This window comes from Suillus subalutaceus, assembly GCF_016647625.1.
Source record: "Suillus subalutaceus strain FC151 chromosome Unknown DFJ58scaffold_36, whole genome shotgun sequence".
In the NCBI taxonomy this organism is placed as follows: Eukaryota; Fungi; Basidiomycota; class Agaricomycetes; order Boletales; family Suillaceae; genus Suillus; species Suillus subalutaceus.
In genome coordinates, this window is record NW_024540285.1 from 236,907 (window position 1) to 261,197 (window position 24,291).

The 24,291-nt window shown below is 47.2% G+C and overlaps 5 protein-coding genes and 1 pseudogene across 6 annotated transcripts; 3 read left to right on the forward strand and 3 right to left on the reverse strand.

Moving 5' to 3' along the window:
- Positions 1–2,628: 2,628 nt before the first annotated feature.
- On the forward strand, positions 2,629–5,511 carry DFJ58DRAFT_715769 (uncharacterized protein; the record flags this gene model as incomplete). The annotated part of the gene is made up of 13 exons (XM_041384158.1): positions 2,629–2,779; positions 2,889–2,986; positions 3,149–3,557; positions 3,580–3,729; positions 3,761–4,104; positions 4,126–4,187; positions 4,224–4,414; positions 4,442–4,489; positions 4,511–4,632; positions 4,672–4,964; positions 4,998–5,010; positions 5,038–5,170; positions 5,192–5,511. 13 exons carry the CDS (start codon positions 2,629–2,631, stop codon positions 5,509–5,511), a joined length of 2,334 nt encoding a protein of 777 aa, XP_041245338.1.
- A 5,823-nt stretch (positions 5,512–11,334) lies between these two features.
- DFJ58DRAFT_t74 lies at positions 11,335–11,414 on the reverse strand (annotated as a pseudogene). Its single transcript has one exon. The product of its transcript is annotated as a tRNA-OTHER (tRNA).
- A 1,624-nt stretch (positions 11,415–13,038) lies between these two features.
- Positions 13,039–15,504, forward strand: DFJ58DRAFT_292711 (acyl-CoA dehydrogenase/oxidase). The gene is made up of 12 exons (XM_041379708.1): positions 13,039–13,218; positions 13,275–13,295; positions 13,345–13,435; positions 13,486–13,807; positions 13,860–13,965; positions 14,019–14,278; positions 14,336–14,390; positions 14,443–14,690; positions 14,747–14,882; positions 14,933–14,988; positions 15,039–15,138; positions 15,197–15,504. The coding sequence occupies exons 1-12, from the start codon at positions 13,180–13,182 to the stop codon at positions 15,305–15,307; spliced, it is 1,545 nt and encodes a 514-aa protein (XP_041245339.1). The 5' UTR covers positions 13,039–13,179; the 3' UTR covers positions 15,308–15,504.
- Positions 15,505–17,597: 2,093 nt separating this feature from the next.
- Positions 17,598–18,350, reverse strand: DFJ58DRAFT_658475 (uncharacterized protein; the record flags this gene model as incomplete). Its single annotated transcript, XM_041382030.1, has 3 exons — positions 17,598–17,965; positions 18,030–18,150; positions 18,204–18,350. The coding sequence occupies 3 exons, from the start codon at positions 18,348–18,350 to the stop codon at positions 17,598–17,600; spliced, it is 636 nt and encodes a 211-aa protein (XP_041245340.1).
- Positions 18,351–19,263: 913 nt separating this feature from the next.
- Positions 19,264–20,087, forward strand: DFJ58DRAFT_876056 (uncharacterized protein; the record flags this gene model as incomplete). Its single annotated transcript, XM_041394436.1, has 4 exons — positions 19,264–19,337; positions 19,464–19,546; positions 19,614–19,805; positions 19,870–20,087. The coding sequence occupies 4 exons, from the start codon at positions 19,264–19,266 to the stop codon at positions 20,085–20,087; spliced, it is 567 nt and encodes a 188-aa protein (XP_041245341.1).
- A 1,692-nt stretch (positions 20,088–21,779) lies between these two features.
- On the reverse strand, positions 21,780–23,368 carry DFJ58DRAFT_658427 (uncharacterized protein; the record flags this gene model as incomplete). The annotated part of the gene is made up of 2 exons (XM_041382027.1): positions 21,780–22,732; positions 23,023–23,368. The coding sequence occupies 2 exons, from the start codon at positions 23,366–23,368 to the stop codon at positions 21,780–21,782; spliced, it is 1,299 nt and encodes a 432-aa protein (XP_041245342.1).
- Between the last annotated feature and the right edge of the window lie 923 nt (positions 23,369–24,291).

The window sequence follows — 24,291 nt, forward strand, 5'->3', positions numbered from 1 at the left end:
AAATCAGTGATAAGTAAGTAATAGTAGTGTTGCAAGGGTGAGGGAGGGGGCCTGTTGGCCAGCTGAGCCTGAGAGACCCATGGCCAGTGGGATGTACGGAATGTTCTAATGGTTCCAATTCGGATGACCCTAGTAAATGAGTTGTAGGTGTCAGGCCTGTTACCACATCGGTTCCGAAAACAAGGTACTACTAGAAAAGGCCGAGCTTCGCCGGCAGCAACCTTGTTTGACAAGTTTTGTGTACTTATTGACACATTTTTGGGACAACGAATGGAATGCATGTGGATCAGCAATCATACATCAGCGGCATACTGGTATTACAACAAATATTCGAAGAGTGGCGAGCTGGAATCATATTCAAGAAAAACTGCCAACTTTGCTATCTGAACACAAAATGTGATACTAGAACAACACATTCAGACAGTTTCTGATAAATGATTGTGATCAATATTTGTGCAGCTTGGAAAATGTTATTTACCATTAGTCGTTGAAGATACATCAACATGTTTCTTTCCTTTGAAAGGTATATCTGATGAAGGTCCAGCACCGAGTTTGCATCGTTTCAGCGGACTGGAAGGCATGTTCGAAGGTGGCCATAACACGATCATCTCACGAAGAACAGCGTTGAAAATGTGACGCTTAGATTTTCTGATGTGATGGTGAAAAAATGCGAAGTGCACTTTGACCACAGCACCACATAATTTGGCCTCATATTGAGCTGGTGGGATGAGTTTACGATCAATTCCGTATGCCGGGAGAGGATTGATGATGTGTGTTTCCGCGAGGTTTGTAAGTTCGGCTTTGCAGCAATCCGCAACTGGCCAATTCAAGAGATCGAATTCTGAACCGAGGCTTGTAGCAGTCTCTGGTAGAGGGTACAGTCAGTTGCATGCTAATGGCTGGGAGGGCCAAATATAGTTTACCGGATGATGTGGCATCGTCTGCTATATCAGCAGCAAGTTCATCATCTGCGTTTTCGGTTGGTTTGAGCTGCAAAAGAAATTTTGAGTGTGTTGAGCTGTTGAGATTGATAAACATGGCTTACAGTGAATAAATGGTGAACGAGTTTAATGGACTCAACACCTACAGCTGTATGGACTGCGCTCAATGATTCAGCATCACGTTCTCGTCAAATCAGTTTCTCAAACCCCCGCAAGTTGTCGATGACAGTGGGAAAATCATCCGAAGAAAAGCTGAAGTCATGGTGACGAGTGGCCATCAAATGGCAGGAAAGTTTGACATCTGCAAATCTTCCATTGAACACATTTGCAGGATCGAACTTTGCATCAGGCGTGAAGTAGAAGTCTGATCGACTAATTTGAAATACTGCATGGAGAGTAAGTTCATCGGATCCGGCAGTGTGTTTTTGTATCAAAACATCACCCTCGCGCCCTCCTTGAAAATATTTGACTTTAGAGGCAAGGTTCTGTGTAGCAAGATAAAACCCCCCGTCTTGACGGTTGAGCTTTTCAAGGATGGTTGAACTTGGGGCAGTTGTGAGGTTTGTCGTTGAAGAAGTCACTGGACTCGGAGTAGTGGATGACTCGGCATGGGAGGAAGTATCTTTGGATGCAGACGGCTTTGGTTTAAGCAGGACCATGATTGGGGAAGAGTTAATGAGCAGACTACGAGATTAAAGGGCAGCTTATATGTCAATTTGTGACTGAGTCCACTAAAAAGGAATGATTTTGCCATCAGCTGAATGTGCCAAATACAAAGTTTAGAAGTTCCGAGTCTAACTCTCAAAGAACATAGTGAGGAAAAACAAGCTTTCGATCCGTGTTAATCGGCGTCAAGAACTAGAGGTTCGAGATTAGGTTTTTCTGTGAGGAAGACATATGAGCATGGTCCCTGCATGGATCAATAGCATCACCTGGTTTAGGTCTTTTGTTTGAGGTCCTGAAGAGAAAGCGTGAACATGGTCCCTGCACGGATCAACACTATTGTCTTGTTTAGGTCTTTTGTTTGAGGTCTTGAGGAGAACATATGATCACGGATCAACACCATAGTCACGTAACACCACGGACCAGGATCGAATTTTTTCATCACTAGTAGGGATTAGTGTGTTGTCTTGAACAGGGAAACCAAGTGCTGCCAGTGTGCAATTATGAGCCACAATAGTATTAGTTCGACACGGGATTTGGGGAAGGGTGAAAGACTTGTGTGATGGGGCTGTGTGCAATTATGAGCCACAATAGTATTAGTTCGACACGGGATTTGGGGAAGGGTGAAAGACTTGCATGATGGGGCAGGATGAATTTACTTCCCATTATTTCAATGCCTCGTCGTGACAGCAAAGACATTGTTGGCGACTTAACCAAGGCAGAGCTGAATGCTGCAGTTCCTCTGAACACATTTAAAAAGAGTCTTCAAGTTTTGACGTGGCCACAAATCCTTGAGATTGTGCGTGGTTTACTGGAGGAGATATTGGATAAAATCCATCAAGCAGCGAACAAGAAGGAAGATGAGCGGGAGAAAGTACGGGAGCAAAAAGCAGAGAAAAAAAGACTGGAGGTAGCGGCACGGTGGGAGTTACTGAGAAAAAAGAAAGAAGATTCAAATGGAGTGCAACATCTTGAAAATGTTGTTCACATCAACAGCAAAATCTCCACAGAGGAAAATGATGACATGGGGGGTCGTGATCACTCACAATATCTTGCTTTACCATCGGAAGAAGAAGTGAAGAAATGTTTCCGGGCGTTTAGATCTGCGACATCAAACTCAGCCCTTGCAATGTTGATTTGCGTCGTTTGTGCGAGAGAGTTGATGAGTTATGAAGGTGTGTATGCGAATCCTGATAGACAAAGATTAGTTATTGATAATTCATTTGATTTGAGGCGAAGTACAAGTGCTGTGTCAAATTCCGAACATCAAGCATTTGCTTACAGTTTCTGTGGATTCCATTCCAAGATCAGTAACATTATGGGAGGGCATGTTGCTGCTTGATGGTCATATCAAAGGCAATGCACCAAATGCAACAGGTTGGGTGTGCTTCGAGTGTCACCGATCACTTGGAGGTGACACAATGCCAAAATTTGCACTCGCTAATAACATGTGGATTGGGCCTATCCCACACAAACTTGCCATTCTCACACTCCCAGAGGAACTCTTGATTTCTCGACATTTTCCTCGCTGCTACGTCTTCAAGTTGTATTCAAAAGATTCCCACGGCGGAAATCCTAGTCATATGCAGCGTGGCATGGCCGGCAATGCAACATTGTATGACATGAATACTGACGATGTTGCGAAGATGATAGGAGGACAATTTCTGCCACAGCCTGTGGACACATTGGCGTCAATAATTGGAATAACGTATATTGGAAAACAAGACTTGCCGAAGGATTGGTTGAAGTCAACATTTTGTGTCCGTCGTGCTGTGGTTTTCAATGCACTTGTGTGGTTGAAGGCCAACAATCCATTGTATGCGGATATTCAGATATCGGAAGACTTGCTTGCACGACTTCCAGAGGATGAAGTTCCTGAAGAAATCATCTCGATCATTCGCCATGAGGCTAGTGATGATGTTGCGATGCGTGAAAGTGAGGGCTATGTACCCAGTGAGTACACATGGAGCCGAAGGTGAGCAAGTGGCTTATGATCAACGTGAACATCATATTTATTTGGAATACAAAGCACTGGATGATCAGATAATGCTGGAATTGCAAGGTCAAGGAACCTTGAATGCAGGGAATCACGATGTTGAAGGTCTGAGTCCTGATAGTCGTGATGGTAACCATTCTGAATGACATCGTTTATGTAGGCAGCAGTGTCATCCCATTGCAATTTCTTGGGATCACTGACACGGAGCTTAGCAAATTGCCACTGAATGACTTGATGAAATACGCACTTATGAATCTGGATGACAATGAAGGAGGATATGCTGTTCGCCATAGTCACAATCCTGTGTCAGATTTTGCTCGTGATCGAGGAGGAAAAGAGTCAAATAGGATTAATCCATTGGCTGCTACCTATCCGAAGCTTTTTCCATATGGTGTTGGAGGCATTGAAGCAATGCGGACAAAATCTGTTGGATTTGATGAACATGTTCGATGGGCATTGCAATATCACGATCGTCGGTTCCGCACTCATCATTCATTTCCCTTTGTCGCTTTCAGGATCATCCAGAAACGTAAAGCACTCCAATCTGCTCAGATTCAGATGCGACGAAAAGATTTCGAGCGCGATGCGTTCATAATCAACTCACTTATGGTGGCAGACCTTAGGCAAGCAGAGAAGGAGGAAGCAGATAACAAATTCATTTCAAATCCTCGAGTTCGAATCCTGCGGAAACACGTATTTGCCATGTCAGGTCAAGTTGTTGGATCTGATAATGCCCGGGCTCGGTATCGCGGACAAATGTGGGGGACATGTTTGTGTCTCTGTGGACCAAGTCTTTGGATGACAATAAATCCAAGTGACACACACGACCCCATTGCACAAGCCTTCACAGGAGAAACGATTAATCTGGATGACTTCGACCTTCGTGCTGGTCCAGATAGCAACCAACGAGCTCAAAATATTGCCAGGGATCCATTCGCAGCTGCGAAGTATTTCTTTTTTATCATCAAGGCCATTCTTTTGCACCTTTTCCAAATCAATGCAACAAGTCATCAGGTGCATAGCGAGATGGGGGTACTTGGGTGAATCAGTGGATATTTTGGAGTTATCGAGGCACAAGGGCGAGGGACCCTGCATGTTCATATGATGGTCTGGCTACAGCACACTCCAAACATGGTGGAGATGCATGCTCTGTTGCACGATGACAGTTTCTGTGCACGTGTGCGGAACTATATCCAACAAAACATTCGCGCACATGTCGACGGTTTAGATGAAGAGACCATTCGGTCAATGCCGAAAGAGAGCGGTTTGCCTTATTCGCATCCTCCAAATCCTGACTTGGGTACCTGGCAGGCGGAGAGTCAAGATGTTGAACATCGTGTTGTTAGGTCTCAGCAAGTGCACACGTGCAGTAGGGCCACTTGTCTGAGATTTAACAGGCATGGGCAGCTGGTTTGCAAGAGACGGGCACCATGGCAGTTGTCACCAGTTGATGTCATTGACGAACATGGCAGATGGAGTCCAAAGCGGACCTACGCATTTCTCAACAACTACTGTCCAGCCATTACCACGACGCTCCGTTGCAATAACGACATCAAGCTTCTCACAAATGGTAGCGAAACAAAAGATGCAGCTTGGTATCTCACAGGTTATTCAACGAAGAAGCAAAACAAAAACAATAATGTTTCTGCTCTCATGGCAAACACACTGTTGTACCATCAAGGGCACTCAAACCATCTTGATGGCACCCTCGATCGTAATCGTCTTCTGCTGTTTCGCTGCCAACATGCCATAAATCGGGAAATGGAAATGTCTGGTCCACAAGTGATGGCATACCTTATGAACTGGGGAGACATCATTTGCTCGCACCATTATGTGCCATTATACTGGTTCGCACTTAAATCACATTTACTAGAGGCATTCCCGGAGCTAAAGGAGGACAAAACTCGGTAAGACATTATCTGATACATTGTGTCTTACTGAGGCTGGATTTGTGAGGTTTAGGAACAAGAACGTGAACTCAGAGTCGATGCCTGAGACAGATGAGCAAGCAGGAACTGATTCTGGTCCAAAGATTGGAGACTCAGGTGTATATGACTTTCAGTTTGAAGAAGACCCAGCTGTAAGTCATTTATGTCAGTTTTCATTTCATGGTTAGATGATTTGCATAGGACATGATTACCTTGGAAGTTGGTGTTGGTGGCCGACTTCACGTCCGTTCGCAGTTTGAAGATTATGAATTACATGGCAATGACCTCGACTCATATTCATATTTTCGATTTGTTATCAACACCTACGAAGAGGGGATCGCATCCGCAGAACGTGGAGGAGTTGAAAATGGAGCTTCCACATGTTCTTCAATACCAAAACGAGGTCGGCACAAAAATCAACACAGTAATTACCTCGCAGAGCATCCAAAGCATCTCACTCACCAACGTGTCATTCGCTCACAAGGTCATAACACATTGCCAGACATTGTTGGTCCCTTCTTTCCACGCAACGACCCAAGATGCCAAGAATTATATTACACATCAATCCTTGCCTTGCTGTTACCATGGTGTTCTATCAAAGATCTCAGAACTGATTTTGAATCATGGGACAATGTATTCACAGATTTTCTTATACACGCCTCGTCACAAGACAAAGACGTCATTGCTGGTATTCAATACTACTATGACTGCAAGACCGCCGCAGATAATTCTCGTGTTCGTGAAGATCAAGAATCAGGATCTGTCGAACATCGTGAACCACGCAATCAGCAGCTATAATAGATGAAGAGGAAGATGAGAATGAAGGAATCTCAGTGGAATTGACAATTGAGGACTTACGTGCTTATGAAGAATCACAAAAAAATTATCGAGAGGAGGCACACGGTCTTGTTGCAGTTGCCGTTGGACATTTGAAGGGAGTTTTTGCCAAGGAAACAGATTCATGGGGTGTTGGAGTGTCGAAAGTTGGTATGGCAAGCGGTGATGATTATTGTCGGCTCCAACAGTGGCAGACAGCAATGGCAGATGAAACGAACAAGCTTGACAAAGGTTGCAACAGTGCTACGGCCGTGGATGATGGAAATTCCAGTGGGGACGTTGTAGAGACTTGTGTTTCTCCAGGCTCATATGGGCCAAATTCACACTTTTTCACGACACCCTCGATATCCATGCAATGCGCCTTCTAATCCGAAACGCGCCTCGAACGCGACAAACGCGCTTTCGCGCTAGCGCGTTTCTACCCATACACACTTTCGCATATCGAAGTATCCACATTCCTGCCATCGTGTTTCGTCGTGTTTCGTCTTGGTTGCGTTTCGTGTTCTGTCGTGTTTCGCGTTTCATCTTATTCGCGTTTTGTCGCGTTTTGTCTTGATCGTGTTTCGTGTTCTGTCGCGTTTCGTGTTTCGTCTTATTCGCGTTTTGTCGTGTTTCGTCTTGGTCGTGTTTCGTGTTTCGTCGTGTTCTGTCGCGTTTCGCCTTTGTCGCATTTCACGCTGTCGCGTTTTTCGCATTGCGCCTTGCCTTCTCTCATCCTCGCATTGACGAACCCTCGCTACTGCCTGCTCGCACCTTCCCGGTTACGCACATATGCGCCTTGGTGCGTACCAGCGCGTTTGAGCGCGTTACATCAGGCTTCATCGCACTTCCCTAGGATCCGTCGCCCATCCTCCGCATGTCCTGTCCTAGTCCTCCAAGGTCCATTGGTGCGTGCTCTTTTCACTAGAACTCATATGGCGTCACACAGGCACTTGTACTTATCACTATGTTACATTATGGACCCTGACTTACCTCATCACCTACCTTAGTGCTCCCTACTCGGTTCCAAGGCCTGGGAACTCACTTAGCATACTTACACGTCAGCATGTTCATTTTTCTGTTACTCACTCCTGCTCGACTACCATCAAGTGTATAGTTGAAGTTTCCAGCAGAATACACTTGTTTCCCTCTAATTGGCACTTTGACACCTTTAAGTGTCTATTTCTACATCTATCAAAGCCCTGATTCTCCCATTTGATTGTCGCCTCTATTCGAAGCACTCCGCTGTGATCGCACGAAGAGCACATTGGTATTGAAGCGCGCTTTTCCGCACTTTCCGCCTTATCAGCGCGTTTAGGCGCTTTTAGCTAGCACTTTTCACTTTTGGGTACATTACTTGCCTTAGTGTCCCATCCAGGCTTGGAGACCGAACTGCTGGTTATAGATCCTCCTCACCTTTCACTAGAGGAATCTTTCTCAGTCGCAATCCCCTTGGGACGACTTTCCACTCGTATCCAGAGGAGCACTTGAGAGCCCACTTCCCACTCTTCCCCCTAGCATGCAGCTATCATTCCTCGCCCTCAACGTTATGATGCTTGATGATCTGGACAAGGAAGCTGGTGTCAACAATGGCAGAATAACATATTTGCACCCAGTAATCCAAGACACCCACCTATCTGCTGTTGATCCTTCGTCTCTGTTGAAGAATCAAAGACGAGCATACGACATCATCGATTGGCACCTGTCAGAGACATTAGCAGGATGAAATCCTCCACAGTGACTCATGCAGATACCTGGAGAAGGCGGAGTTGGCAAGTCAAAGACAATCCAGACCATCACCGAAAATTTCCAAAGTAGGGGTGTGGACTCGATCCTCGTAAAGGCAGCTTATACTGGTATTGCTGCATCAATTCCTCTGAACGGTCGGGAACAAGGCGTGAAATCACTAAAGAAACTTGCCACATTTTGGAAAGATAAACGGTATCTCATCATTGACGAGTTATCTATGATTTCTCGCAAATTCTTCGCCAAACTTTCCACATCTATCAGGAAAGGGAAGTCATTAGCAGGAGAAAAGGGTGAAGATAGACCTTTTGGTGGAGTCAATGTGATCGTTGTCGGGGATTTCCATCAGTTTCCTCCTGTCGCAAGGGGGAAGAGTGCAGCACTATATTATCCATGCAACCCTTCTAAAGATTCAGCCGAAGAAATGTTGGGGCGGAAGATATACGAACAATTTACAACAGTTGTTCGTCTAAAGGAACAAGTCCGTGTCACTGATCCACAATGGAATGACCTCCTTCGTCACATCCGGCATGGTAGCTGTGGTCATCAGCATATCGAGTTGCTTCGTTCCCTCATAATCACAAACTCCCAATGCCCACCCACAGATTTCAGTTCTTTGCCATGGAATGATGCTGTTTTGGTCACTCCTCGTCATGCCGTTCGTTGCCAATGGAATTCAAAAATCACCAAAAACTACTGCAGACAAAGTCACAATCAGTTGTTCATCTGCCGAGCATTGGACATGGTGCGAGGGCGGAGACTGACATTAGAGGAAAGTTTTGCAGTCGCTACGAAGCCCAAGGGATTTCAAGCTACTTGGAACAAGCGTGCTTCATTATCGAACATGGTAGAGATTGCAGTTGGCATGAAGGTTATGGTGACCTTCAATGTCAAAACAGATCTGGACATCACAAACGGGGCGAGAGGCGAATTAGTGGACATTGTCTTGGACGAACGGGAGTCGAGATTTTCACCTACAAAGGCTGTTGTGGAGTTGGAATACCCTCCGGTATATGTCCTGATCAAATTGAACCGCACAAAAGTCAGACAACTCGAAAATCTGGAACCAGGAGTCATACCACTGGTCCCAATGCAACGGACATTTCATGTCACAATTGGTGGTCGTGAAGAGGTAGTAACACAAACGCAGCTGCCGTTAACACCGGCCTATGCATTTACAGACTATCGATCACAGGGTCAAACAATTGACAACGCTATTATTGATATCGGAACACCACCCAGTGGAGAACTTACTCCGTTCAGCATATACATTGCATTATCTCGAGGACACGGTCGAGATAATATTCGTCTTCTTCGGGATTTTGATGAAAAGTTATTGACAAGTCATCCCAACGAATACCTTCGAGTTGAGGATCGGCGATTGGTGGAACTTGACGAGGCAACAGAGAAGTGGTGGAGAACACACGTAAATGTAAATTAGAGTCAGTAAGAACAGGGCAATCTGATACTACAAAGCAAGAGGCCAGCTACGAGTGTGATTAGGCAGTGCGAGCTCCACCTATTTTACACCGTTCGCCACCCGGTTACACCAAAGGCAGTTACTAGGTGAGGTGGGTGGAGCTGCGAGCACCGTTCACATTATCGTACGATGCCCGTGTCGCCTAGTGATAAGTAAGAGAAGCAGATGCCGATTTGCCGGAGTGGACGTGAGTTATCGAAAAAAGACTGGCTATCATTAGTTAATTGTTTGGCTCTTTCGCACGATCGTATTGTTGTGGAACACCACAGCCACAATTGTCAGTTGATAGTGACCTTGTATGAACAAGGTGATCACTCCTGGGAATCTGCAACTGGGTGCATGTAATATGCAAAATGTTCAAAACGCCTCAATGCGCTGCTTGCATCACCTCGAAAAGAGTCAGGTGCATGTAGGCTACTTAGAGATGATGTGCTGTCCAAGTAGAATAAAAATTTCTCGGGTGTTGTAGCTGTGAGAGACGGAATAGTGGTGATTTGCAACCTTGTATATATAATCATAAACGATCCAGATCCCATAGATCCTAGAGATATTCAAAAAGTTACACCTGGAGCATATTAAACACCTTGTCAGGGTGTCAGAACACAATTTCGATAGAGGTCATTCTCTTGTTTGAAGATGCTATAGACAGAAGATTGACGACATGTATGAAAGTTAAGCGTGACAGCAGATAGGAGAGACAATTTCCAACAACTGCACGATGTCGGACCACGCACAAGCATCTACTAGTCAATCGAAATCGTCCGACGTCAAACTAGCTGTTGCATCTGCTTGTACGAGCAGTGTATCCTTCGTCTTCATGGAATCCTTGCTTCCCGAGTTCGAAAGCTCTACGCCGACCGGAGTGAGTTCCCTGGGCGCAGGAAACTGAATCTTGACTATGTTCATCATGGAGCTGGTCCTCAATATTCAATGATCGATGAGCTTACGATCGTTCATAAATACAAACTTTAGTTGAGTTCTAGACACGGTGCGACAACGACACAGGTGACTGTGTGGTACAAAGTTAACGTTTGGAACCTGCATAGTGCAAGAGAAACAGATTTTGATTCTATTGCGGGAACCACTTTGGCCAGGATGAAGTTGAGATGAACTTCTCCGAGGAACTGTCCATGAATGAATCTTCAGGGAGCGCTTCCGACAAAAAGCAGATGAATCTTCGGCAGGTTTCGAACCTGCTCAATCCAAGATAGACAGATTTTGATTCTGTTGCAGTAACCGCTTGGCTAAAGCCAGTTAAAGTGAGTCGCCGACAAAACCTTTCATGAGCGAAACTTCGAGGCGTGTTCTGATAGAAAAAACTCAAACTTGCACAGTCCAGGAGACACTGATTTTGAGTCTGTTGTGTGACCACTTGACCAAGACGAGTCAAGATGAGACTCCGAATAATCCATCCACGAGTGAATGTCAAGGCGTGTTGCGATAGAAAAAAAACTTGACATGATCGGCAGGTTTCGAACCTGCGCAGTCCAAGAGAGACAGATTTTGATTCTGTTGTGGCAACCGCTCGACTTAGACCAGTTAAGAGGGACCTCTGAGGAAACTATCCACGAGGGAATCTTCAAGGCGTGTTTCAATAGAAACAAAAAATCTTGTCGTCAGCCGTTTTCAAACCTGCGCAGTCCAAGAGAAACAGATTTTGATTCTGTTTGAAATCTGATAAGCACTTTGGCCAGGATGAAGTTGAGAGGAACCTCCAAGGAACTGTCCATGTGTAAATCTTCAAGGCGTGCTTCCGACAGAAAAAGGGACCTGCAGGTTTCGAACCTGCACTATCCAAGAGATACAGATTTTGATTCTGTTGCAGTAACCTCTTGGCTAAGACCAGTTGAGGTGAGCCGCGGACGAAACCATTCATGAGCGAATCTTCGAGGCGTGTCCTGATAGAAAAAAACTGTTGTCAGCAGGTTTCAAACTTGCACAGTCCAAGAGAGCTACAGATTTTGACTCTGTTGTGTAACCACTTGGCTAAGACGAGTTAGGATGGGCCTTATAATATTCGATCCATGAGCGAATGTCAAGATGTTATACAATAGCAAAAAACCTTGTCTTCGGCAGGTTTCGAACCTACACAGTCCAAGAGAAACAGATTTCGATTCTGTTGTGGTAACCGCTTCGGCCACCCTGATGCTTCACAAGGTGAGATGAACTTCCGAAGAATTGACCATGAGTGAATGTCATAAAAAGGGAAATGGCTAGGCAGAAACAAACGTACAGCTCTGGGGCACAGTTTAGGATATGATATGATATTGGTCAGGCAGTCAAAACGGGAATCAAGATCGTGACTGATGGAATACAGTCATGGTCCCAAATGAGGCTTGGGCGCTTCAGCTGCACAGCCTATAATATAAGCTGTGGAGTAATCACGAGAATGTGACTTGTGAACGTACCAGTTCGAACTTCCATTGTACCCTTGGTGTCGAGGCGTCGAGGCCTCCTAAGAAAGATATCGTCGTAAGTGATGATTTTGGACTTTTCTAGATGAAGCTGAGACAGCGCTGCGCCCAGTAGCCGATTATGTCTTCACCTTCACCCATCGTCAGGAGGTAAGAGACACCAACGATAAAGCTCCGCCAGAAAATTGAAGGACACACTGATTCTGTCGATACCATCATACAACTGCCAGACGAACAGAGAATGATGACTTGCTCAAGGGACGGCTCGTTGCGGGTATGGAACGTGAAGAGTGGGAAACAGATATGAGAAGACTATCAGGACTCGGACGGAGATATTAATATTGAAGTGAGAACCATAGCGTTGTCCCCGGACAGGAAGAAAGTGGTTAGCGGAAGTTTGGATGGTGGAATGAAATTATGGGACATCGACACAGGCAAAGTCATCTGGAAATGGTGGTCTGTCTGCCGGAGTCGAGATGGTCGGCGAGTGGTGAGCGGATCCTTTGATGGGACTGCAAGGGACGTGGAGAATGGAGAGACAATTCTCGGTCCAATCGAGACAGGGCACACACACGTGCAGGCAGTCGACTACTCGCCAGACATGACCATGTTTGCGACTGCTGGATACTACCAGTGGGACCTGGATGATGAATATGAAGACTCCGAGTCAGTCAAAATCTGGGGCGCGAAGGCAGGCGAGCTTGTCGCCACTCTTAATGGACACATACGAATGGTGAATTGCCTGGCATGGACCCCAGATAGAAAAACACTCTTCTCCGGGTCAAACGATTCATTGATTAAGTGGGATACAACAACCTGGAAGCAGATAGCACTACTAAAGCACCCCAGCATTGTCCATGCCATTGCGATATCTCCGAATGGGCGTATCTTGACTATGTTCATTACCTCATGGAGCTGGTCCTCAACGATCGATGAGAGCTTACAATCGTTCATAAATACAAACTTTAGTTGAGTGCTAGACAAAGTGCGACTACGTGTGGTGCAAGGTTCAAGGTTCCGTTCAACATTCAGACGGTCACAATAACTCTCACGGCTTTAATATGCGGTGGCAAAGTAAGGTTGTCCACTGAGTCAATTATGTGAAATTCCTCAGCGTCCAGCCGAGTTCAAACGAGCCTCTTAAATCCGAACCAGCATCAGTATCGACGAGGAAAGCAAGATTGCCAGCAGTATTATGCCTTCTAAAGAGTTCACACTCGATGATATCGCTCAGGTGAGCACCAGGCAGCTGTCGCTTTGCATTCTAGCGGACGCTGAATACGTTTACAGCATAACAAGGAAGGAGACCTCGTGCGTGCTATAACTTTAAGTCTATCAAGCTGCTATTAATTATCTACAGTGGATTGTCATAGACTCCAAAGTTTATGACCTATCCCGCTTCGCAGACCTTCACCCGGGAGGCGCAGGCGTGCTGTATGCCGCCGGCGTAGGCAAGTGCAGCGACTTCCCGATTCGACTCTCATGTTCATATTGATCCCAGCTGGGAAGGATGCTACTCAGGTGTTCTTCGGACTTCATAGACTTGAGGTTCTCCAACGTCCTCAGTACGCACGTCTCCAAATAGGAGCTATTCGCGGGCAGACCCAAACAATCAAGCCTCTTGGTCTTGGAGAACTGTCTCTTGTGCCCTATGCTGAGCCCACATGGCTCACACCTGGATACTTCAGCCCCTACTATAGCGATAACCACCGCAAATTCCACAAGGCTATGAGGGCGTTCTTGATGGAAGTTGTACAACCTGAGGCAGTCAGATGCGAGGAGAATGGAAAGAGGATATCGCAGGAAGTCGTGGATAAATTAAGGTAAACTCCCCTGCGTGAAGTTTGCGTAACTCTGTTATTGATGACGCCACAGCGAGATAAATTTCCTGGCTATGCGCCTGGGACCAGGCAAGCACCTCAAGGGACTTACCTTAATGGGTGGCATCGTGAAGCCTGAAGAATACGACTACTTCCATGAAGTAAACATTCTGTTCACCAAGCATCCTCTTTACCTACTCACATGACTTTATAGCTCATTCTCAACACTGAGATTGCACGGTTTGGTACGCGCGCATTCGTGGACGGCCTCCTGAATGGCGGGGTTATTTCCCTCCCTCCTATTCTTAATTTCGGAACCCTGGAGCAGCAGGCCAAGTTCGTACCAGACATTCTGGCTGGTAAGAAGTACATCTCCCTTGCTGTCTCAGAAGCGTTTGCAGGCAGTGACGTCAGCGGCGCGCAAACTGTTGCAGTGAGAGACGGCGACGAATGGATTGTTACTGGAACTAAGAAGTACGCATGCATGGTTTGAGCTACTTCTCAAGAACGGATTACTCACGGTCGTTGCAGGTGGATAACAAATGGGACCTTTTCGGATTACTTCACGACACTATGTAAAACAGACGTGTGTTTACTTTTTCCGTCGGCCCCCTTCTGAGTTCTCATCACCATTACAGGCCGGGTTTGTTGTTTTGCTCATTGAGCGCTCGGATGCTGTTTCCACCAAACCGGTGAAAACGTCATACTCCTCGACTGCTGGGACTGCCTATATCACATTTGACAAGGCACGCGTGCCGGTTGCCAATACCTTGGGTCAAGTCGGGAAAGGCATGTCGATTGTCCTGAGCAACTTTAATCATGAACGGTGGATGGTCACTGCCACGAGTCTCGGCGCGCAAAGACTTGTGGTTGAAGAGTGTTTGAAGTAAGAGTATATTACAAGTTATTCTTCAAGTCTTTCTGACGGTGCGATGTTTCAAGGTGGACGAACCAACGAATTGCCTTTGGAAAACCTCTTCATGCTCAGGCAGTTGTCCGCGCAAAACTTGCGTCGATGATTTCTCGCGTGGAAGCCTGCCAAGCATGGGTAGAGAACATCACGTATCAAATGAATAACGTTGGTCTCCAGGTTCTTTGATTGATATCACTCTAAACTGGGAAATATAGATGTCTTATCATGATCAATCCGACAAACTCGCAGGGCCCATTGCATTGCTCAAACAGTATGTCTGCTTCCGTCGTTCCGGTGCTAAACTGATGGACTGCAATGTAGATTCGTGTCAAAGGCTGGTCGTGAAACCGCCGAGGACGCAACCCAGATTTTCGGTGGTCGGGGTATCACTGTCACGGGTATGGGCAAGGTCATCGAGAATGTACGTCCGGAATTTCGCTCTTCCTTGGCGATACGATGCTAACGGATGTTTTGTCAAGTACCATCGCACGTCACCTTTCGATGCTATTCTTGCGGGTGCGGAAGATGTACTGGGAGACCTTGGCGTGCGACAGGCTATTAGGAGGATGCCTAAGAATGCCCGGCTGTGAATATTCTCATGCTGGGCGCTGAGCGTCTGCTGTTTGATGCTATTTGTGTACATGGGGTCTTTGGTTTTGGTTTGATGTATTTTAGTCGTGCCCGTGCGTACCATAGGGATTTTGTACCTGTCCTCAGTCAGTCAGGCGTGTTATGTCGGCGAGAACCAAGAGTTCACAGAAGAAGTTCGCACAATTTGTACATTGCATAACACCTGTACAAATCCACTAGATGGAAAGACGTTCGTGAGCGCCGATCTAGTAAAGAAAAATGATACAGCAGTGTTCCCGGTCAACGTTCTATTTCTGCTTCTCTAAAGCACGATCAATCCTATGGCGGCAGAAGCCCAGCTCCGCCTCCTCCTGGGTTTAGCCCCGGCGCAGCACTTGAAGCTGTAGGCATGGACGTGGACAAAAACGCCGTGCCTTTGGCAGGGGTCGGGGAGGCGGGCGAAGCACTTGAAGGTAGTGGTCTCCGAGATGCACGTAGTTGACGACGTTGATGCAGGGACCGCCGGTGATGCAGGTGACGATGATGGTGTAGGTGACGGTGATGGTGTAGGTGACGACGATGGTGTAGATGACGGTGACGGTGCAGGCGACGATGATGGTGCAGGTGACGATGCTAATGTAGGCGACGACAGTGGTGTAGATGCTGGCACTGATCTAAGTGCCAACACCAATGTAGGTATCGACACGGACGCAGGTGAGGTACCGACAACGGTAGAAGTTCCAGCACGAGAAGAAGTTGAGAGAGTACGAGACGAGTTTTGACCAGGGAAAGTGAGCTCTTCGAGTGAATCGTAGCAAGAGACGTAGAGTTCTGGTGTATATGTTGATTAAGCGATTGCCTCAGATGTGCTTTATTTATGTGAAGCTGAGCTTACGGTCTAGATCGGCTTGTGCCTGTGTATACTCTGTAGCATTCAATGCAGTGCCGACGCATGAGAGGCAGCTGTAGTAGCTTGTTTCAAAGGACTGGGTGCAGCATACGGTCATAGGACATCCCTAGACGAGAGTTAGCACATCATCACGGACAAGGTTAGGGATGCAGGCTTACAGCATCCGATCCATTTTGGACAGGATCGCATATTGAGGTGCACTGTAAAGGAATGGAGCTGCTTTGTCTTTTGTATGGACTCGACAGCGCTCAGAAAGACTGGGCCAGGTAAGAAGCGCTTGGACGAGATGAGACAAGGGTAGTAGCCACTGATGAGATTACGAGGCAGATTACAGAGGCACGCACTGTTGATTGTCGTTAGAAGGGCTCCGTGGGAGGGGGAAGACCGTATATAGGCCCAGTAGCACAGTATAAAAGTGTAAAGATGCCAGCGTCAGGTTGCAAACATGGTGACCACGCGTCATGTGCGCATACAGTTTACGCTCCTGTCATTCTAATCTGCTGGCAAATGCCCCCAGTGAACGGTCGCAAGAGCCGGAGAGCTCCACCAAGTCTCAGTGCTCGTGTCGAATCGGCTTGCTGGAGCTCGTTATTTTAGCCATTTTCTTGCTGGGGCTACATTCGCAAATCACGGAATCCCAGCGAGTCCAACTCCGAGTAGTGCCACGGTCCGATTCAGTCGTGTTGCACGAGGCCGAGAAACTTGAAGTATTGAAGTGTTGGACGACAAGGTGAGTTGTCGGCATTATTCACTATGCTGCATCAAAGCGAAGACTTGAGAGACTGCTAGCGACCACATACTGAGGGCACCTCGAACATGCACAGATAAGTGGCGGTGGTAGGCGTTTGACGACTTGTGCTCAGGGCACGCGTCACAAAAACCATCGGAGTCAAACTTTTCAATTCAACAAAAATGCGAAACATACCGTAGGCGTTGATAGGCTTCCCCTCCACCGGAGTCCTCCAGCCCATCTCAGAGATCTCATGCAGACGCTCGGCGCTGTATGTCTCGAGATCTACTAGAAGAGAGTGGTCCTAACGGAGCTATCATGCTAAAGATAATGTCATCAGCATGGACGGACGACAGAGCTGCGTATGAATGCATTCCGTCAATATTTCACCATGCGAGTGAGATTCACACATCAGCAGAAGTCACTTTTGCATAGCCAACCTGCCCAAAAACTTCTCGAGTGACACTGTAAGGCAATGTAGCACTGTACAACATTGTAGGCGAGACCGTACAACGTAAGTTACATCTGTTTTACTTACAGCGGTAATACTATTTACGTGCGTGTGAATCAGCTGTCTGAGCCCTCCTGAACGCACCAGACTGTCCAAGTCCTATGTTGGCGAGCACCAACAATATATGAATCACAGAAAAAATATACAGCAATTTCCCAATCAGTTACTCCGCAACACGATCAACCCTATAGCAGCAGTAACCAAAGCCCAGACCCCGCTTCCTCCTACGCTTAGCCCCAGCGCAGCACTTGAGGTTGTACTAGTAGGCGTGGACGTGGACGAAGTCGCAGTGCCGTTGGCAGAGGTCGACGTCCCAGAGGAGGCGGGCGAAGTACTTGAAGGCAATATAGTGGTCTGTGAGATGGACGTAGGTGCCGACACTGATGTAAGTACCGACACGGACGCAGGTGAAGTACTGGTAGGAGTTCCAGCAGGGGAAGAAGTTGAGAGAGTACGTGATGGGTTTTGACCAGGGAAAGTGAGCTCTTGGAGTGAATAACCGTTATTGTAGCAAGCGACGTAGAGGTCTAGTGTATATATTGGTCAGGCGATTGATTCAAATGTGCATTACTCATGTGAAGCTGAGCTTACTGTCTAGATCGGTTTGTGCCTGTGAGTAATCTGTAGCATTATCTGCAGTGCCAACGCATAAGAGGCAGTCGTAGTAGCTTGTTTCAAAGGACTGGGTGCAGCATGCGGTAATAGGACATCCCTGGACGAAAGTTAGTACTAATCAACACGGGCAAGGCGAGGGATGAAGCTCACATCGTTCACTTCACTTTGGACAGGATCGCAGGTTGAGGTGCACTGTGAAGGAGTGGAGGTTTGTCTTTTGGACGGCGACAGCGCCCGGAAAGACTGGGTCAGATGATAAGAAGCGCTTGGACGAGATGAGACAAGGGTGGCAGCCATTGATAGGACTGAGAGGCAGATTGCAGAGGCACGCATTGTTGACTGTCGTTACGAGGTCGTATCACGAAGATTGAGAAGGGCTCTTTGAGAGAGGGAATGCCGTCTCATAATGGGCTCGGGAGCACAGTATATAAGTGCAAAACTGCCGGCAGATGCTGGGTTGCGATCATGATGATCATGCGTCGTGCATCATGTGCGCACTGGGTTTATGTTCCCGGCATTCTATCTGCTGGCATATGAGAAGTGAAGAAGGTCACGATTTTAGCAACTCCCTTGCTGTGTTTGGGTTGTGCCACAGCCTCGTCGGATGCGTGCTGATGCGTGCCACATCTACTTCTGCGAGCACTGCCTTCAAGCGATTCTCTCACCTCCTCTAACACAGCAACGCCTACAAGCGCTGCCCTGGGGCTAGGCACAGGAGACGGCAAAGTCTGGACTTTGGCTGCTGCTACTATATGATTGGTCGTGCTCTAGAGGAGCGGAACAATCCGATCGACCGGGAAAATTCCGGTATCATTGATTTTCTTAGATCAGCGCCTGCAATTGACAATTGTGGATATCTACGGGAGGTATACAATATTTACGAACTGCTGTTTTTCTCGCCTACGTAACACGGTAGAAAGTTCCTGTGCATTGGCACTAGAAGTCACCTCCTCGACTCCCATGGGAGGAGGGCTTTTAGTCGAACATAAAAATCACCCTCTGTATATTTCTCTGCACCCGACTTGATCCGCTTCACCCTTGATCAGGCCTGCCCCTGCTTTTCTGAAACAAGGGGAATAAAATCATCTACGACACTATTAGCGCGTTAACGGACGAGGTCTCGCATTTAAATGTTGGGAACGTAGAACACACTCGATAGATGGAAGGGAGGTCATCCAATTTATGTGAAGCGCCGGGGACAACTAAATCAATGGAACCGAGTGCTAGTTCATCGTTCACAGTGATCATCTCTTTCCGGATGCTGCTGGGGTCACTCAGGAAGCCGTGAGTTCTCGATTGAAGACTTTGACTCTTGAGAGTACCGTGACGTCGCTCCTGTCTCTTGCGACAGTTGCCTATTCATCGAAAATAACCTTAGACACGGACGTGAGATTCACTGCAAGTACCAAGGATAATAGCAGTCAGCACTCCTGCATGCCCCAGTGTTGCTCAGTGCAGGCGTGATCAAAGAGCGGTTCTCGCCCAAGAAGAAGGTATTTAATGGGGCTGTGTGAGGTGAGTAGCAGTTTTGGTGGGTGAATGCCTTTCAACATGCGACAGGCACCACGGACTGGATGCTGAAAAATATGCTGGACACCCAAGGCCTTTATCAGTCTGCCATTCAGCTCTATGGAATTGAAGACCTACCAGTCATTGTTCCCAATGTTCGCGACGCTGCGGGGATGCTCATCCATCCATCCGAATACAGCCAGAAGATCACTGCGTCTGTGACTGTCGTGGTGGAGGCCCGATGTTAACTTGTGGCCGTGAGTGTGTGCTAGTGCAAAGGTCCGAGGTCTCGCCTGCCTGAATACAGCTGGACTTTTGGTCCTGACGAGAAGCATCCGAACAGCTCGAGTTTACCAGACAGCATTCAGGTTCATGAGGCTACTGCCGACAGCCGGGGTTGCCTGGGGCCTCTTCAACAAACCCGCGACCAAGGCAACTGATGTCAGAGGGAAGCGCAAGGCCGATAGACCGGCAGGACAGGCTTTGCCTGCGAAGAGAGGTGCTGGCCAGAGTAAGGCTGCCTAAGACAGCAGGTTTTGATCCCTTGCTTGGAATTTTCATGCGTGACCTTTCCATCTGTTTGAATTTGCGTGTGTTGTTTATCTGGTGGGACACTTCATCTCCGTTCGTTGCGTCTGTCAGGGTGAGTTCTGGTGTTGGCCTTTGGTTTGAAGTCAATTTTTCCCCATTGTCTCAGTTCTTGCGCGGGTGTTCAGCAGTTGTACTACAATAACCTACGTACTTGGCGAGTCGATTGTTTGTACGACACTATACCCGGCGTATTGCTTGAACCTCAATAATTTTGGCCTCGACTCGAATATTTCATGCGTGATGCTGTCCCACAAAAGGAGTCAGGGTTTGGGGCGCGTAGTCGCCGGTACCCAGTTGCATTGCCAGCCTGTCCAAACGCACCAATCCTATATGTTGGCGAGTACCAACCATATGAATCACAGAAAAAACCATACAGCAGTTTTCTCAATCAGTTATAGTGCTGATCTAAGAAGATCCAAGAAAAACGATACAGGGGTTTTTCCGGTCGGTTGTTCCGCTCATCTGGAACACGACCAATCATATAGTAGCAGCAGCCAAAACTCAGACTCTGCATCCTGCTGTGACAGAGGAGGCGAGAGAATCGCTTGAAGGCAGTACAGTGCTCACAGAAATGTAAATGCAAACTCACCAACAAGTAGCAGAGAAGTTGAGAGGATGCGAGACAGGTTTTGAGTTGGGAGATTGAGTGCTTGAAGTGCATGTCCATAATCGTAGTAAGAAACGTAGAGTTCTGGCACGCTGATCAACGTTCTATTCTACTTCTAAAGCATGATCATTCCTATGGCACCAGCAACCAAAGGCCAGGCTCCGATTCCTCCTGCGCTTAGCCCCAGCGCGGCACTTGAATTGAAAGCGTGTATGCCCTTACAGATGCTTCAGACGATTTCGCAGGGGAAGTAAAAAACTTCATAAGAGATGAGGTACATGAGTGGGTGGGGGCTTCCGTAGGGGATATACTTCTTTCCCCGAACTTGGTGGATGATGGATTTCTTTCCCAGAATTTGGTTGGAAATATACCTCTCTCGCCAAAAGTGCGGACAGCAGAGTCTAGCAAAGAGGGCAGTTTCCGTGGCGTGTTTCCCTCACTCGGGGCAGAGGTGGAGAGGGTGCGACGGATAACCGCCTGAGCCCTGGCACCTGTGCAGTGTGCAAAGATGGGTCGGCGGGGGTGTAGCGAGTGTTGATTTGCGGTGCTTGCTCTTGGATGGCCTATAGGATGGACAGGAATGAGGATAGAAGAGACGATGACTTGGAGAAGGATGGAGGTGACGCAGAGGTGACGGAACGCCACATTGCAAACTTGATTCTCTTAATTGTAGCCAACGAGGTTTTCAATTTCGAGGGCCTCACGACCAGCCTATTCTCAGACCAGCCTCATTGTACTGACGCCCTTCGGTAAAATAGAATATATTCGCCGTTTCGATAGCTTAATCGCTCACAAGTTAGGCTCGTGACCAGCCTGGCGTATACTACCACGGATACTCGAGTGGTGTAGTGGGTCGAAGCAGACGAAAGGTTCTGTAGTACAATGATGGTCAATATCATAAGAGCGCATAAAAGGAAAAGGTATACTAAGTGAAATATGATAGAGCGAAAAATGTGCACATTGTTCCGTTAAGCGGACTCGGTGCGTGCTTGCTCGACCTTCGAATTCCAACACAAGAATTATAAGTGCGGCACGAAACTGGTCCAGGATACCGCCTTGTATGCGTCAGGAGGAAGATTGTCTAAAGTGGCAAACATGAGTACCAAGAGGATGGCACGTGCTGTGACGTACAACATGACATATAATATACAGATCGGGAAGCTCAACCATCTCAACGCAGGTCGACATAAGAACAGCCATATATATATATACATACCAAGCGAGGGCGCGCAAACTATAGCGATGCCACTCAGGTTCCATAGCACCTGTTCCTGGTATATGGGGAAGGCAACATTCCAAGCCAATACATGGATGGCGCCAAATACAGCTGCCATAACAAATGCAGACTGCGCCAGAGCAAACCTGGCCCATCCTTTGAGTTTGATGCTACCATCAAATGTTGGAACTTGGAGCCGTCGAGATATAGGAATACCAGGCATGCCTATCAGTTCTAGAATTGGGCGGAAGATTAGAGGCATGATCCCCAATCCAGCGGTTTTCTTCTTCGTCACTGACACTGAGGCAGACATAATCAGCAGCGGTACATCTGTTGAGGCGCATACATACTCAATGTGATCCTCTGGCTTTGACTCAGTCGACTTCCAGTACACTGGATGTGGAAACTCCACATTGAGAGGCTTGTTCCACCACATAGCATAGGTGAGGAAATTGAGAACCGCAAAAGCGAATGTCCCCACTTCGAGCAGGGTTATTTCGAGGTTATAGATGACGCGGGTGATGAGCTGCATAACAAACCAGCCCACTTGAAGCACGACTAATCCTTTTGATATCGCATCGCCTTTGCTCCTGTCGTGGATTTGCTCTGCTGTTAGGGTAGGGGCGTCGATATACCCTTCACGTATCAGTTTGAGAATGTAATCAGGACGTAGTGTATGGCAGGGTCTCCCGTCCACATAAAGCATGAAACCACCCATGAGCACAAAGAAGCTGTGCGTCTGAGTCCATGTATGATCTAAGGATGCACATGAGCAAACGTTCAGGTGATCACGAATGGGGCTTACATTCAGATTGCTCTGAGAAATAAGCCTTGATCGACCTTTTGACCCACCTCCCAAGAGCACCAGGAAAACGCCATAGAAACAGCAGCACAGATGGTACACCTTTAGCAAGCACTACGAGGAGACGGACGAAGTGATTTTCACGTTGCTCAGGTGCTTCAACAAATTCCTTTTCTAAGGACATGTATAGCGAGTTGTGAGATGCAGAGTTTCCAAAAGCACAACTCACCTTCAGACTCCGGACCATAGTACCCCGATGTCTCGAACTGTTTTGTAACTTGACGAGCACTGAGCCACTGGCGCATAGCCCATGTGGCGATGAGTTCAGGAGCGATGAGTGCCATTATCGTGATCCCGAGTCGCTGCAGTAGGATACCACCAGGACTGTGCTTGGGACTCGGAATATTAGGATGGATGGCGCTGTATACACACGCAAACAGAGTGAGAACGGAGCTGGAGACGATTGTCCATAGGGTTCTGGTGGTGAATGATGGAGATGGGACTTTGAAACTGTCGCTAGTAGTAGTTGTTGTGTTCGTGGCTTGAATCACTCCAACGAGGTAAAGGAAGACGCAGAGTAATAAGCGCATTGTTGGATGTGGGGTACATCACAGTATGCATCCTGTTTCGCCTTTTTATTTTACTGGCAGGCGTCTTCTCAAGGCAGTACAATGTACAATATTCACTGCGGAAACGAGAAACTAACCCGAAAGGGTTGAACGTTGGGTAGAAGTAGCAACGATAAACCATGTCTGACTCAGACTGGACATAACAAATAGAGGTTGGATCAAGGTAGAGATAAACATTAATGCATCTTCTATATTGCACATCAGGAAAAACCTTCCGGTGCAAAAATCACATAAATTTCATAAAACGATGTAATTCAGAGAATTCTATGTAATTAGAGGTATTATTAGGATAAAACCCGCTAAAAGACGATAAGATGTCCACTTGTTCCCGTTAGCAACCATTACGCCGGGCAACGCAATACCGAACACCCAGCATCACCACACCGCGCCCACACCTTCGCCATCTACCTCTCGTCTCCTTCCACCTCTCCTGTCCCCCACTCACTCGCCTACACAGAATCACTGTTACTACCACTGGACTCAGTCAGCAAACCTGAAGGATCTTCTCGTCAATCATAGGATCCCTCCATTATTAAATTCTCTGCATTCAGTTTGATTCCTGTGCTAGCCGACAGACACATATCTCTCGTATAGAAGTCTGAAGTCGTCTCACCCCTGATGAATCGTGCGTCTAAAACGGCCAGCGGGAACGGCGGCACATCCCACATCAGGGCATTCGCGGATTCAGAGGCGCAGCCAGAGCACTGGGGGCCCTTAGACTAGATTGTATTGTCCTCCGTAGAGTACACTCTCAATAGGACATCAGTTGGAATCAAAAAAAAAAAGATGGCGCTGAGAATAGATAGCCTACAATTTGGTGTCCAATAGAATCTTGCATCTCGGCGTCATCTAGAAGGCAACAACACCGGCGAATAAGCGATATC